This window comes from Xenopus tropicalis, chromosome 6 (assembly GCF_000004195.4).
Source record: "Xenopus tropicalis strain Nigerian chromosome 6, UCB_Xtro_10.0, whole genome shotgun sequence".
NCBI lineage: Eukaryota > Metazoa > Chordata > Amphibia > Anura > Pipidae > Xenopus > Xenopus tropicalis.
This window is the reverse complement of record NC_030682.2, coordinates 86,070,083-86,087,030: the sequence shown is the minus strand read 5'-3', so window position 1 is coordinate 86,087,030 and position 16,948 is coordinate 86,070,083. Positions and strand designations below refer to the sequence as shown.

Genomic DNA, 16,948 nt, shown 5'->3' with positions numbered 1-16,948 from the left:
TGGACCAGCCTGTGAGGAGAGAAAGATCTATCGCTTTTTGGGACCTGGTGTGCCAGCATGCTTTAAAGCAGAAGTTTATTCGTATGGGGCTATGTGACTTGATGGAGGTGTAAGGAAAAGTTTAAGAAGGCAGCGGGAGCTTAGGGAGATTAATGTGTGGCTGAGAGATTGGTGCAGGGAGGAGGGCTTTGGGTTTCTGAAAAACTGGGCTGATTTCTCAATCTGCTACAGGCTCTTTGCCAGGGATGGGCTGCATCTCAATGATGATTGGGCAGCTGCTTTGGGGGGAGAAGATGGCTAGAGGGTTGGAGGAGATTTTAAACTAGAAGTGGGGGGGGAGGGTGCAGCGGGTAATTCTGTGGGAGACAGGATAGATGAGGTAGTGGGCATAGTAAGGGAAAATGGGGGAGGAGACTTGCTTCTGGGGACTGATAATGGCAGGGAGGACCATAAGTTGTTTACACGGCATTCTCAGGCTGGTACCCGTATTAAATGTATGTTTACTAATGCAAGGAGTCTGACTGGTAAAATGGGAGAGCTGGAGGTACTAGCGTTAGAGCAGAAATATGATGTGATTGGCATTGCTGACACAGTATATGGTGCTTAAAGGGTTACACAAGATAAATGTGAACAAGGCACCCGGGCCAGATGGAATACACCCTCGGGTACTGAGAGAGCTAGGGTCAGATTTACAGTGGCCTTTGTTACTGATATTCTCAGACTTACTTTCATCAGGTATGGTACCTAGGGATTGGAAGAAGGCTAATGTAATTCCTATTTATTAAAAAGGGAGAAAGATCTCAGCCTGGCAGTTATAGGCAAGTTTGACATCCGTGGTGGGCAAGTTATTTGAAGGCTTGTTAAGGGATCACATACAAAATTATGTACTGGAGAATGGCATTATGAGCAGTAATCAGCATGGCTTTATGAAAGACAGGTCATGTCAGACCAATTTAATTGCTTTTTATGATGAAGTGTGTAAGAAGCTGGACAGTGGGGATTCAGTAGATTCAGATTCAGTAGATTTGGATTTTGCCAAAGCATTTGATACTTTTCCCCAAAAACGACTGCTTTCTAAACTAAGGGCCAATTGGTCTTAGTGAAGTCGTTTGCACATGGATAGAAAACTGGCTACAGGATTGGGTACAGAGGGTGGTTGTTAATGGTACATTCTCTGCTTGGAGTGAAGTTCTCAGTGGGGTCCCTCAGGGTTCTGTACTGGGTCCACTTTTGTTTAACTTGTTTGTAAATGACTTAGGGGAGGGTATTATAAGCAATGTATCAGTGTTTGCAGATGACACAAAACTCTGCAGACCAGTCAATTCTATCCAGGACGTGGCATCCTTGCAGCAGGATCTTGACCAACTGGCAATCTGGGCGGCTAAGTGGCAGATGAGATTTAATGTGGATAAATGTAAGGTCATGCACCTGGGATGTAAAAATATGCAGCTACTTATACCCTTAATGGGACTGCACTAGGAAAATCCATAATGGAGAAGGACCTTGGAGTCCTTGTAGATTATAAACTTGGCTGTAGCAAGCAATGCCAGGCAGCAGCTGCAAGGGCAAACAAGGTTTTGAGCTGTATTGAATGGGGTATAGATTCTGGAAGAGGGTATTATTCTTCCCCTTTACAGAGCGCTGGTAAGGCCCCATCTAGAATATGCTGTTCAGTTTTGGTCTCCAGTGCTTAAACAGGACATTATTGAATTAGAGAGGGTCCAGAGAAGGGCAACTAAGCTGGTAAAGGGTATGGAAAGTCTCGGTTATGAAGAAAGACTGGCCAAGTTGGGTTTGTTTACACTGGAGAAGAGGCGCTTAAGAGGTGACATGATAACTATGTATAAATATATAAGGGGATCATATAATAACCTCTCTAATGCTTTATTTACAAGTAGGTCCTTCCAAGGTCACAAGGGCACCCACTCTGTTTAGAAGAAGGGAGGTTCCTTTTAAATATTCGGAAACGTTTTTTTTACTGTGAGAGCTGTGAAGTTGTGGAATTCCCTCCCCGAATCAGTTGTGCCGACTGATACATTATATAGCTTTAAGAAGGGGCTGGATGGATTCTTAGCAAGTGAGGGAATACAGGGTTATGGGAGATAGCTCTTAGTACAAGTTGATCCAGGGACTGGTCCAATTGCCATCTTGGAGTCAGGAAGGAATTTTTTTAGTCCATTAAAGTTGAAATGTGACTAAATTGCACAAATTAAATAGCAGATAACAAAAAGCTCTGTAGAATATAATTGGTTTAGTTCTTACACATGTTAACCCACTGTGCAGTAACCTATGAAAATAGGTTTGCTTTCATTGTTTAGCCTGTATCTGGCTAAAAGTCAGTCACTGATTGGCTGTCCATGTGCAAATTTGTCAAGTGTTTATATATAAGCCCTCTTGTATTCTACAGAGAGATTATCTTCTATCTGCTATGTAACCTGTGCCATTTAGCCCTATTTAAGTCTGAATGGCTGCCCCAGTGGCTACACAGCAGTTTATTCATATAAACTATAGTTTATATAAATGGTAAACCAGTTTTACTAGTATATTTTAATGACTTTAAACCAGTTTTATTTTTTAGTGCTACTGTAACTTTAAACCTACCTGGTGACTGGTTTCTATAGGCATTTCAGCTGTTTGGTACATAATTATTTAAAACAGCACGTTGTCACTTTAATAGCATAGTTAACACCTTACTGTGAGTTGCAGTTCACCATTACGTATTTAACAAAGGAGTAAACTAATCTAGCATTTAAATATAGCAATCAGAGAAGGATTTGTCTTTTTTTTTTATCTTTTTTATTATAAATGGTTTCTATAGGCAGTAATAACTGTAACAAACTTTGCAACACTCATTTAATGATGTGAAAGAACTGGGTTTATGCAATAAACTTGCAAACTTGTTTGCGGGTCTAATCGCCTGTAGCAACCTATCAGCAGGCAATGCTGCTGGTCACCTGTTTAAAAGCAAGCTTTTAATTCTTGCTATGGTTTAATATAAATCAGAGTAAAATGCTGTTGTATGTATGGAAATTCCCAGTATACCAAAGAGTTGCAGTTAATGCATGCATTAATTCAGTTTCAATTCATCATTTCAGTATCAATTGAGAGAGGTTTCATAGGTAGTTTTAAACAGTGCTTTGTGTGCAAATATAACCAGAATGTCTGCTTTTATGTTTTGACTGTTTACATCTAAACAAAGAAAGTGTATGCATCAGCTTGAACTTAGGCCCTTTTTAAAGTAAGGAAAGCCATATGGATCCTGTATATTTATTTGCACATTCTTTGCAGCAAATATATGGGCCTTGGTTTCCAGACTGGGCAAGGTATGTTTTGAGTTTGTGACACCTGGACGGGAGCCATCTTAAAGTGATACTGACAACAGAAAGTAAATCTTTTTGTACATCTATCATAACATTGTCTTTGCAAGAACTTTATAATATCGCCCTCTATGAGGGGGCAGCCATATTTGTCTGTTAGCATGAGAAGCTATAACTGACAGACTGAGAAGGGACAATCAGGTTGGCAGAACAGTCAGGTTTAGGTACTTCAAGTAACAATTACTTACTAAACCAAACCGCCAACACAACCTATAGGTAGCTTTTTATGTATATTCATATTTTGAAAGTAGTTTTTTCGTGTCATTATCACTTTAATAGCACGGGATGCTCAAAAATATATGGGGCATTTGGAATACTTTAAATTTTATCATGCAACCCAACTTTATTCTACTTTTAACATTATTAAAGACCTAATGGATTTTCTTTTTAATTAGTGTATCATCAAAGCCAAGGCAAGGTGCAAGATGAAGTAATTCCCTTTACTGTGGGTGCTCTCAAAATGTAAAAAGGGTATGTGTCTTTGCATACCATTTTCTACTAGGGAACTTTAGCTACTTTAGCTTATCTACAGAGTGGAATAGGCATTTGTAAATCAGTAATGAAACTCCTGGACATTAGATATATGTGAAGCCAAGTATACTTGAAAAATTATTTTCTGCATATTTAATTCATCAGTGTATGGATCCATATTACTCTGGAAGAGCATTCCCCCACCAACTACAGTAAAAAGCCATATCTGGTGGTCATAAATAGTCAATGGCCTTTTAGTGGTTATCAGTGCCTTGCTATGCTAGCAGTGGTAAGAAAATAAACAGATGGAATGTTCTGTGTGCACTTTTATCTTTGGCTGCTTAACTATCTGCATGGGAACATATTTGAAGATAAACCATAAAAGGTAAAGTTTTCCTTTCTCTTGCCAAAATTAAACATTTGACATCCATACTAACAATACTCTGTTAATATCACACAATCCCAAAATTGATGTAAGTCAGAAAAGCCTCAGCATTACATGATATGATAATCCTTCATTTTTCATTTGGGAAGTTACCTTAATTGATATCCAAAGTGCTGATAATACCATGAGTGGGGTCTGTCTCTTCAGTTTGCTCCTAACTTTAATGCATGTATTTATAGTCTTACTATGATGTACATTTAAATGAATACTATTTATAAAAACTTTACAAAAACCTTGGAGGTTACTTTAAAGAACCGCTTCTGCTTATCAGGCTTATGTGTATAAATCTCTATAACTGTTCTGAGCAATTTTTATTTGAATAAATTGACACACTATGGCAATATATAGAGTGCTTTTGGAGCCCCCCTCTATTCACACTAGAAGCTGCTTAAAGGGATTCTGTCATGATTTTTATGGGTGTCCAATTGTGCCTGATTCTGAGCTTTCAGAAGGAGCCAGCGCTTTATATTTGACTTCCAAGTCCCAAGCTGGTCTTTTTTTTTTTTTTTTTTTTTTTTTACTATTGAGTGCTATTCTCATACCTACGACTTTTAGCAATACAGGTGTCAGGGAGCTGCTATCTTGCTACCTTTCCATTGTTCTTCTGAGCTGAGTTTCAGCTCTTGAAGTTACCAAAAGAAGCTTTTTGCTGCCCCTGGTAACTTGCCAGGTGCTACCGCTTGAGACTTAAGGCAGCATCACCCCTGGGTGGGGTTATAACACTGGGACATGCTGCGGTGTCTATTAAACACAAACCTGTTATCCAGAAAGCTCTGAAATACAGAAATACAAAATCCTCATTTTTGATGAATTTGCTTGTTCTTTCTGTAATAATAAATTAATTGTACAAGTATGGGATCTGTTATCCAGAAACCCATTATCCAGAAAGCTCTGAATTATGGAAAGCCCGTTTCCCATAGACTCCATTTTAATAAAATAATTTAGATTTTGAAAACTGATTTTCTTTTTCTCTGTGATAATAATACAGTATCTTATATTTGATCTCAACTATAATATATTTAATCCTTATTGGGGGCAAAACAGTCCTATTGGGTTTAATTAATGTATAAATGATAACGGTTTCTATAACGGTTACTATACCTGTACTGACGATATATAATGTGTTTTCATTTATTGCCCAGATTGTTTCACAAGGCTGAGACCTGAACACATAGTTGACACCTGAACAGCCCTAAGCGAAACCTAGTTGTTCAGGTCAAAACCGAACAGGTGGTAACCCTATTGGTCAAAAACAAAAATCTCTGAAATCTGTGTATGTGCAATGTAAACCTAATGTCAGAGAAGGCTGCTGCCTCCTATTAAATTAAATAAAATCTAAATTGCCAATCAATGCTGGTACACATTTTAGACTTACCACTTGTTCCTGTGGTGACACCTCATTTGATGCACATCATTTATTGTAATGTTTTGGAGTAGCTATAAATATTCTTTATACTAAAATAGAATGGTATGCTGGCAGTTAGTGAGGTGTGTAGAAAGTTGCATCCACATGTAGAGTTGCTATTCTAAGGGAATTTAATATAAATTCAGCCCTTTATTCTCATTGCTTTTTTCAGAGTGGGAAGGGAGGATTTATTTTTGCTTAATAAGGCTTTGTAATATATGTATAGGATCTATTATCTGGTATGTGTGAGACCTTGCTGGTTTGCTGGATAAGTGATGTTTCCATAATTTGGATCTCCATACCTTAGTAAGTCTACTGAAGATTTTAACATTAAATAAACCCAATATGCATGCAACTTAGTTAACCTCAAGTTCAAGGTTATTGCAGAGAATAAGGAATTTTACATTTAAAAATTAGAATTACTTGCTTAAACTACTTGTTAAAATGGATTACATACCAGTAGTTTATTGCATCAGAGGATAAATACTTTCAGCAGTATCACTTTGTAAAAGCATTGATTGAAAAATCTTCAAAATATTTACTTTATACTTACTCTAAATGTTTATGGTGCTCTTTCTGCTTTCCTCCCATTCCCAGGACACCTTTCTTCCTCACGTTGAATGTGGAACAATCACACTGATTGGGGCCACCACAGAAAATCCTTCTTTCCAGGTGAACACTGCTCTATTGAGTCGATGCCGTGTAATTGTCCTGGAGAAACTGTCTGTGGAAGCAATGGAGGCTATCTTGATGCGAGCAGTAGGATCATTGGGGATAAAGGTCCTAAAAGTCGGAGAGCAGCCTGTCCACAGCAGCAGTGATGTGTCAGAGTAAGTAACAGCAACTGGTAAGCACTGATACACAGAAAAGAAGGGTCTGACCTGTCATGGATCCAGAATAGGGGAGGGAGCAGAGAGGGAAGGTGGAGCAGCCACCTGGGACAGAGAACTATGATTATAGACTGAAGTGTCTGTTACTGTACCACAAACACATACATTTCAAATAACTATTGTTTCTATATGATATACTAGTTAGTGAAACGTAAATTGTAGGTTTCGTTGAATGCTAACTGAAATTGAGCATTCCATCAGGCTTCCCGCTATAGCCAGCTAATTAGAGATAAAAAGTTGTTTTTAAGGTCCCTATTTTCCTCCTGGGTTAAAAATTCTTCCTATAACAAGAAAATGCATAGAGTTGTTCCCCTCCCCATTCAGGCTGAAATAAAGCAGCTGGGGATGCCTGACAAATGTGTTGTTCTGGAAACATTGAGGCACAAAATGTTACTGCATGGGAAAGCATCAGATTACTGTTTATTTCAAGGAGGGATTCCCTCAGTTCTTTTAGTCGCTTTCAGTGCTAAGCACTATATAATATATTTTTCTATGAAGTTTAAAATATTAATAGTGTTTTTATATATGGAATGCAGACATATTCTGCTTTGACACAATACTTCCAGTTGGTCTTTAGGGCAGTGGCACGGGAAGATTAGTTGCCGCAATAAATCTTCACAGTGTGGGTGACTAATCTCCTTGACATGCCATCCCACTGGCAAGAATGTAAATCGCTGGTGGGATGGTATACATTGCTTTGGTTGCTTGAAGTTGCCTTTGCAACTTCGGGCGATTTCGAAAAAAACTAAGCAACACGTATGCTATCCCACCGGCGATTGAATGGCATGGCATGTCAGGGAGCTTAGTCACCTGCAATAGTGAAGAATTATCGCAGTTATCTAATCTCCCCATGTGCCACCGCCCTTACAGAGGAGATTAGAGTACCGTATATACTAGAGTATAAGCAGAGTTTTTGAGTACCAAAAATGTGCTGAAAAAATCACCCTTAGCTTATACTCCAGTCGGCATACGCTGCGCTGTCATTTGTCGCGCACCCCACCTACACCCCCCCCCCCACACCTCGGTCCATGTACACGTGCGTGTGCATTCCGCCCATTACAGATTCCTTAGACTCCCCAAACTTGCTTAACAAAAAAAAAAGCTAAAACAATGAAAACTATGAGGCAAACTTTTCTCAACCCCAGAAGCCTGTTACTCTGAAGGATCTTTACCTAGAACATCTGACATCTGATTGGTGGGAGATTCAGTGCTTTGCTTACAGTAGCTGCTTATCAGAAGTTCTAGGCATCGGGCACAGCCTTCCAGATGGGGGTGAGTAAAATTATTTTAGGCTCCAATTCCATGCACCTAGCCCCATAGTAAAACCTGCTTTTGTCTGCAGTTGTAGCGGTTTTCTTTCCCTGAAGTTATCAGCAGTGTCGTAACTCTTCAAGGCAGGAGGGTCAAAGGGTCCTCCATCCACCTTTCCCTAATCTGCAGTTGCTAACAATATTTATGAAGAGTTCACAGGAGGTCACACTGTATATATAAAAAAAATATATTTTCTCACTTTTGTTCATGGAGAACTTTATATGTACTGTGTAGTCTTATTTGCTTTGAATGTATTTTAAAAACTGAATTTGCTTTAATTCTAAAATGTGATTACATCTGCTTTTTAAATTGTCATGTGTTTTGATAATACTGATAATTATTCTGTAGGGAAATCAGCATGATTATGCGTCCTATTTATTAAAGTGTGCAAAATGTTTTACACAGAAAAATTGTGTTAAAAGCGATGTAAAAATAAAGATATTTTCATCAAGCTAAGCAATTCTTACTCATGATTTAAAATCCACCACCATTTCTGAAATCAGCTGGCAAAATCTATTACTCAGTAAAATGTGTTGGTACAGGTATAGGACCCGTTATCCAGAATGCTCGGGACCAAGGGTATTCCGGATAAGGGGTCTTTCCGTAAATTGGATCTCCATACCTTAAGTCTGCTAAGAAATCAATAAAACATTAATTTACCCCAATAGGATTGTTTTGCATCCAATAAGGATTAATTACATCTTAGTTGGGATCAATTACAAGGTACTGGTTTATTACTACAGAGAAAAAGGAAATCAGTTTAAAAATTCTGAATTATTTGATTAAAATGGAGTCTATGGGAGATGGGCTTTCCGTAATTCGGAGCTTTCTGGATAATGGGTTTCTGGATAAGGGGTCCGATACCTGTACTTATGAAAGTATGTGTATATGGATATACTCCAGAAATGCACACCATTATTTTGAAACACATACGAGCTGTTGTAACCCTTTATATCTCTGAGGCTGAGAAAAATTTTTGTGTTAAAAATGGTGAAATGTATTCAGGTGTAGTTTTTAATCTACTCTGGAAAATTACACCATTATTCTAATCCACCTCAAGGAAAGTGGTATTCACTGAGGGGTGAATATAATCACTAATCTTGGACCCCAGTGTGCTTGTTTTAAGGTTCCAATTAGTCCCCATTTTTTTTTTTTTTAGAGACGGGTGCCGTTGTGTTTTTCAGGAAGTAGGGGAGATGTAACATTTTTAACGTATTATACCCAGGTACATGTAACTGTATGGGTACCATACAGTCATTCCCATATTTAAAAAGGGAGTAAGATCTCAGCCTGGCAATTATAGGCCTGTAAGTTTGACATCCGTGGTGGGCAAGTTATTTGAAGGCTTGTTAAGGGATCACATTCAAAATTATGTAGTGGAGAATGCCATTATGAGCAGTAATCAGCATGGCTTTATGAAGGACAGGTCATGTCAGACCAATTTAATTGCTTTTTATGATGAGGTAAGTAAGAAGCTGGACAGTGGGGATGCAGTAGATATCATCTATTTGGATTTTGCCAAAGCATTTGATACCGTTCCCCACAAACGACTGCTTTCTAAGCTAAGGTCTATTGGTCTTAGTGAAGCCGTTTGCACATGGATAGAAAACTGCCTACAGGATCGGGTACAGAGGGTGGTTGTTAATGGTACATTCTCTACTTGGAATATGGTCCTCAGTGGGGTCCCTCAGGGTTCTGTACTGGGTCCACTTTTGTTTAATTTGTTCATAAATGACTTAGGGGAGGGTATTATGAGTAATGTATCAGTGTTTGCAGATGACACAAAACTCTGCAGACCAGTCAATTCTATCCAGGATGTGACATCCCTGCAGCAGGATCTTGACCAACTGGCAATCTGGGCAGCTAAGTGGCAGATGAGATTTAATGTGGATAAATGTAAGGTTATGCACCTGGGATGTAAAAATATGCAAGCCCTGTATACCCTTAATGGGACTGCACTAGGCAAATCCATAATGGAGAAGGACCTTGGAGTCCTTGTAGATAATAAACTTGGCTGTAGCAAGCAATGCCAGGCAGCAGCTGCAAGGGCAAACAAGGTTTTGAGCTGTATTAAAAGGGGTATAGATTCACGGGAGGAGGGGGTTATTCTTCCCCTTTACAGAGTGCTGGTAAGGCCCCATCTAGAATATGCTGTTCAGTTTTGGTCTCCAGTGCTCAAACGGGACATTACTGAGTTAGAGAGGGTCCAGAGAAGGGCAAGTAAGCTGGTAAAGGGTATGGAAAGTTTCAGTTATGAAGAAAGACTGGCCAAGTTGGGTCTGTTTACACTGGAGAAGAGGCGCTTAAGAGGTGACATGATAACTATGTATAAATATATAAAGGGATCATATAATAACCTTTCTAATGTTTTATTTACCAGTAGGTCCTTCCAACGGACACGAGGGCACCCACTCCGTTTAGAAGAAGGGAGGTTCCATTTAAACATTCGGAAAGGATTTTTTACAGTGAGAGCTGTGAAGTTCTGGAATTCCCTCCCCGAATCAGTCGTGCTGGCTGATACATTATATAACTTTAAGAAGGGGCTGGATGGATTCTTAGCAAGTGAGGGAATACAGGGTTATGGGAGATAGCTCTTAGTACTAGTTGATCCAGGGACTGGTCCGATTGCCATCTTGGAGTCAGGAAGGAATTTTTTCCCCTCTGTGGCAAATTAGAGAGGCTTCAGATGGGGTTTTTTGCCTTCCTCTGGATCAACTAGTAGTTAGGCAGGTTATATATAGGCATTATGGTTGAACTTGATGGACGTATGTCTTTTTTCAACCCAACTTACTATGTTACTATGTTACCAGAAAAGAAAATAAGGAGTAAGGAAAAGAGGATTTGCCTTATAGAAGAATTTATTATCATTTACTAAGTAGACATTCCCTACATCATTGAAGTTTATGGAAAATGACCTATATAGACTAAAGTTGCTATATATATATATATATATATATATATATATATATATATATATATATATATATCAAAATAAAACAGCCAGCACCAAGGGTCTTTGTGTTTCAAAAAATCTCTTGTGTATTATAATTGCATGTGCAACCGACGTTTCGGTCCCTTTTGGGACCTTTTTCAAGGTATAATATAGGGGTCACTGACCCCAGCAGCCAAAAAACTATTTTAAGGCTAGAATTTTCTTTCTTACTTTGCATTACTTCTCTTTTTAGTCGGTCCCTATTCATATATCAGTCACTCTCTCAAACCACTCCCTGGTTACTAAGGTAAATTGTACCCTAGCAACCAGATAACTGCTGAAATTCCAAAATGCAGAGCTGCGGGACAAACCGTAAAATAATTTAAAAACTACCAATAATAAAAAATGAACATCAATTGCAAATTGTCTCAGAATTCCACTCTCTACATCATACTAAAAGTTAACTCCAAGGTGAACAACCCTTTAACAGTTAATTATGTTTTCAATATTGTCAGCGCTCCCTGCTGTTTTATCCTGGAGGAGGCATGACTAAAGAAGGACAGCAAACACTGTCCATACACTGCTCATTCCTTTAGACCCTAATAGCAGATTTCTGAGCCATGTATATGGGCCTTGGGTCCTGAGTTCAAACCTAGCCAGGGCGCTATCTGCAAGGAGTTTGTATGTTCTCCCTGTGTCTGTGTGACTTTTTTCCAGGTACTCTGGCTTCCTCCCACACTCAAAGATCAAACTGGCAGGTTAATTGGCTCCTGACTAAATTAACCGTAGTGTGTGTGAATGTGATAGGAACCTATGATTGTAAGCTCCACTGGCTTTAATATTAGACACAATAGCACTGTTTTGTAATTTGGATCTTCATATCTTAAAGGGCACCTATCACCCCTGTATTGTTCGCCCACCAGAGGTGCAGCCTAATAGTTTTGTTTTAAAAATCACCCCTGTCAGCGCTGGCCTACCAGCACTGGGAGGGAGCTCCCAGTGCAAGCGGCCAAGTTGGTTGGCGCATGTGTGCATAATAAGCGATCTCCCCGCTTGCTTGCTATGCGCATGTGCCTAACATAGGAATGGTGAATGTAAATCACCCTACTACAACACACACATGTGCATAATGACCGAGGCGCAGCACTCGCTTGCGTGTGCACCACATGCGTGTGCCCCAACATGGCTGCCCGCACTGTTTCGCTATCTGGAGTGCTATCTATTCGCCCGCACCTCTGGGGTGAAGAGGGGTGAAGTCTACTGAATAATCCAATAAGGATTGCCTCCAATAAGGATTAATTATATTTTAGGATGAAATAAAATGTACTGTTTTATTATTACAGAGAAAAAGGAAATAATTAAAATGGTAATCCTTTTTATATATGTGTAAATATATATGTTATATATGTGAAAATATAAAGCTTAATAACTTTAAAATTATGATTGATCAGAATTTATGTGCTGGTACTTTACCAGTGTAGCATTAAAATAACATTTGAATTTTTTCTTCCTGGGATTAAAGGCCATGCACCTTCACTGTTTTAACACAATTCAAAGCTTAACTAGGTCATCCAAAAGGAATAATATGCCATTAATGAAGGGGAATGATTAAGCACCTCAAGCTGTGAAACATATCAAACGATATGTTTCACACCTTAAGGTGCTTAATCATACACCAGTATCATTCCCTGCTCTTGTCTTGCAGCGTGGCTTTTCTCCAACTGGTATACCTTTTTGAAGGGAGAGAGATCTCCCAGGCAATATAAATTATTAAAGAAATTATACCTACATTTTTATGCTTTTGGTGCTACTGCCACATAGTAATGTTGCTGATTTATAAGCAATATAAATCCTTGTTTTAATTTAGATAACTCCTCCCTGCCCAAGTGTGCTGGGAGTTGTAGTTCAGTGTAGCTTGGTAAGACTAACTATATCATTCATAATTCATGAGTGATCTCACAGATGTTAAATACTATTATAACTGCCACTATCCAATTATAATTCTATTATTTTTATAGTGCAAACAATGATGGGAAGTTTGAAAGCTCTTGCAGGATTGTGTTTTACATCTGTGAAAATATTTGAGACTGAAAACTGAATGGAATTTGTAAAGCAATTTTAATGACTTAATACAGATAAGTGTTTCTGCACTTTTAAATTCAAACCTTTTTTTGACTGTAAAATTGTATGTATATGCACAGATTTATTTTTCAATTTTCTTAGTAAACAGGTTGCAGAAGTATAATAAAGTGCAAAGTTCATCCACTGCTGTATGACTAATAAATGTTATTATGGAAACTGACAGACGGTTGCCAAGTTCTCTGTCTGAATTGGACAGAGAACTTGCAACTGTCTGCCAGTTTCCAAAACCATCTGCTGGCAAATTGAAAGTATCTGCACAGACACAAGTGTAAGGTTCTGAATTTTGTCACTTGTGTTGGCAAATGTACATAGTGGTATCAGAGGAGCAGAGCTAGAATTGAAGTCTAAATACATAAAAATATTTTTTCTCTTTAAAGTTCTCAATGAATCCGTATTATAAATATATATTTTTTTAAACTTTTGCATTCAGTATCTATTCAAATTAGTTTACCTTTAATAGTTTTTCATAATATGTCAACTGGTGGTTTAAACGGTTTAATATATAAACACAGATTGTGTCTATTATGGCAAATGTGTGATGTCTACATGAATTTGGATACCTGTGTCCGTTTCAACTGTAGTGCACTCACTTATAAATATAGTCCCTGCTTCCAGTTGACAATGGTTAAAGTGGCCTCGCAAAGCAACACCGCATAAACACAGGAAAAACTGTACGTTAGTTAGCAGTAAGTTTGCTAGGGAGAAAATATTTCTCAATTTAGGCTGAACTCTGAAAACTGTTGTATCCTACAAGTGACATGTAGTTGCATCTCACCATCCAAATTTATCTGATATCTGATTTTAAGCATCTCGCAAAATCTCATTATGTTGCATTACAATATTTTGTCTGGTAAGGTCTGATCCACAAAATCTGATAAAACTATCACATCTAAGAAATCAATTATTATATTATCTTTCTCTACCTGTTTGCCCACTGCAAGTCACTGCTGTTTTTGCAGTCTATGGACAACATTTAAATTGTTGGTTTGATAAGGAACTGTAAGGGAAGCAACACATTTAAACTTATTATTATGCTAAAATGCAATGTTTCCTAAGAAGAGCAATATTTGCAAAAAAAAAAAAAAAAAAATGTACTTAATTTTTAGTTAAAAACTTGGTTAAAAACTTGGTGTCGGGTTTGGAAGCCCTAAAACAAGCCAGCATATTTGATTACAATTCTTAGGCTTACCTGAAACATGGGAAGCAATAAAGAAAAACTGCTTAACATTACATGAAAACTATGGGTTCCTCTATTTGCAGTGTGAAAAATTGGCATTTTGTCTATTTGTCTATTTGTCATAGGGGAAAGGTTGCAAAGGTTTGTCAGACGGAAATTTCAAAGCTCTTTTATATAAGATTTTTGGGGGCATATTAAAGCATAAAAGTAAGATTTTTCCCTTTGATAAAGTATTATAGACAAGTGAACAGACCTGCAAAATTTGGCACTGAGGAAAAATGACAAGGTTATTCAGCTGCTTCTCAGCTATTTACCTTTCAAAGACATTTTACTCACACCACTAAAGTCTTTAGAGACCATGGCAAATACAGTGTAAATAGGACAGCCTGCCAAACTAGAGATTAACTAGATGGCTTTTAATAACAATGGAGTTTTTTAAAGCCCTTTTAAGCTTAGTAGAAATTGGCTAACACTGCTTAGAGTTGCAAAAAATGCCCCCAAAAACTAGAATCCTTTGCACTTAAGTAGACACTAATAAAAATTTTGTTTGTAAAACTATCAGTCATGTATTTTTGCCCAGAACATAGTCGCCTAGTTAATTTGGGTTGGAAAAAGAATGCGAGTCCATCACATTCATCCCTTTTAAATGAACCCCATTTATATCACATAAGTATCATCAGGAAAACCGAGAGCTCTTACAATTCCAATTCCCCTATATCTTAGAATGCTATGTCATTAAAAAAAATAGGTTAATGGAGTTGTTTACCTTTAAAAGAGAAGGACACGTAAAAACTTTGTATACACAATCTTGAGAAAAATCTCCCAGGGCATGGCACCTATCTGCTCTGTTTGCTCCTCTCTTCCCCTCCCCTCTCTGCTGTAATTATGAGCTGAGAGATATTGCCTGCCTGAACACTGCTGCCTGAAAGAGAAGTCAGTCAAAGCTAAAATGGCAGCTACTATCTGGAGCTAGGGCTGTTTACTTAGGTATGGTAAAGCATTCTGCAGAATAAATATAGTGTTTTAGCTTGCACTATTGGCAATAAAATGCCTGAGTACCTTTCCTTCTCCTTTAGAATAAATTTTAGTACGACATAGACATTGATATTTTGAGACAATTTGCAATTGTTTTTTTTTTTTTTTTTATTTTGTGTTTTTTTTTTTTTAACCATTTGTTCAGCAGCTTTCAGTTTGGAATGTCAACAGCTATCTGGTTGCTAGGGTCCTCTATACCTTAGATACTAGTCAGTGATTTAATGGAATATAAAAAGAAAGATAAGTAATAAAAAGTAACATTAATAATAAAATTGTAGGCTCACAGAGTAATAGTTCTTTAGCTTCCCAGGAATCACTGACCCCTAAGAGGAAGGCAAATAATTAAAAAATAGTTAAAAAAAAAAAAAACAATGGCAATGTTGCTAAGAAAAGGAGATTCTATAAGTTACTTAAATTTTAACTAAGAGGTGAACAACCCCTTTACCATTTAGGATCACAGCAAACACAGCAATGTATTCGCAATATGCTCTTCACATTCTGTTTCCTACTGGACTGGCAATTGCTAGGAAGTAGAAATCTGACTCTTCCAGACGTTTCATGCATCATGCAGAAAATCTTAGAGACTAAAAAATATAGCTGCTAAAGCAAAACATTTTGCTGCCTATAATAGCGTGACTTGGGACCTGTGGTAAAGAAATCTGGATAGAATATCCTTATTTAATAGATACAGTGTCCATAACATAACAAATCTGTACTTGATATTAACTGTCATGTGATACTTTGAGGATTTGTGGTAATTGGGAATAAGCAGGCTGCAGTACAGTTATTTTGTTTACACTGAGTTTCTACTCTGTGTCTTGTAGTTGAAGCTTGTATACTTTAGGTTCTTTCCTTCCCCCAAACACGTCTTGTCTTGTTTTTATTGTACAACTCATGACTTTGTATTGCAAAAAACTGAATCTTAAAGAAATGGAATCCTTACTTAGGGGTCTGTTGGACAGTTCGCCAACAAACTGACCCTGTATCTTACCTTATGAGGTAGAGATGAGCCAATTATGTGTCTGACATACAAACCTTTCTTTTCTTTAAAGGATGTTTCTAAGTGGTAACTGCAAAAAGTAAAAGAATTGTGTCAAATTAAAAAAAGTATAATTTGTACTAAGTGCAACACCTTTAGATGTATTTTTTTTTTTTAATATGTATGTATTTTATATAATTTTAAAAAAAAATTTCTGTAAAGCCATAAAGGCTGCATGGATACATTATTTCTTTTAAGAGAGAGAAATATTTTACTATTACCGTTAATGTTTTACTATTACTGATTGGTTAATGTAGGGGTTCATTTAGGGTAAATATAATTTTGGCAATTGACAGCTCAGCGCTAACCTAAAAGGATAAAGAGCCCTTGATTTTGATTAAATTACTGATCTACATTTTAGAGTTAATAGCAAAGCTTAGTGGCATGTTCACAGACATTTACTTTCCCCTTCTCTGATTTTGAACCTGGCAGCTATAAAGTCTTTTGTGAATGTAATAGTTCGGAGTTTAATTACTGTTAATACTCATCACTATTAATGCTCATTCAAGGAAGAACCCAGGGTTGTGTAAATCCCCACCTACAGGAGTTAACAGTTGACAGCAGATAGGTTTTTTTTTTTTTATGGTATCAAATAGACCAGTGCTGTCCAACTGGCAGCCCCCCTCTGTGTGGCCCCCCACCTGTCTGGCTGCTTTGATGGTTTACCTTTGTGTAAGATTTAAATGGTATCAATACTGAGATTAACTGGCCCCCTGCATTGTTC

General features: G+C 37.7%; 2 protein-coding genes across 4 annotated transcripts in view; one reads left to right on the top strand and one right to left on the bottom strand.

The window, feature by feature from the left end:
- The window catches only part of mylk4 (myosin light chain kinase family member 4), an 83,902-nt gene extending 77,406 nt beyond the window's left edge, over window positions 1-6,496 (bottom strand). Inside the window, exon 1 of the mRNA XM_002934392.5 lies at window positions 6,252-6,496. Within this exon, the coding sequence (XP_002934438.3) occupies window positions 6,252-6,289 (38 nt within the window). The 5' untranslated portion in view covers window positions 6,290-6,496. The remainder of the gene's footprint in view (window positions 1-6,251) is intronic.
- Window positions 1-16,948, top strand: part of wrnip1 (Werner helicase interacting protein 1) — a 48,858-nt gene that overhangs the window by 7,820 nt on the left and 24,090 nt on the right. For all 3 annotated transcript variants that reach the window (XM_031903239.1, XM_031903238.1, NM_001128020.1), the window contains 1 exon segment: window positions 6,296-6,528. In XM_031903239.1, the coding sequence (XP_031759099.1) occupies window positions 6,296-6,528 (233 nt within the window).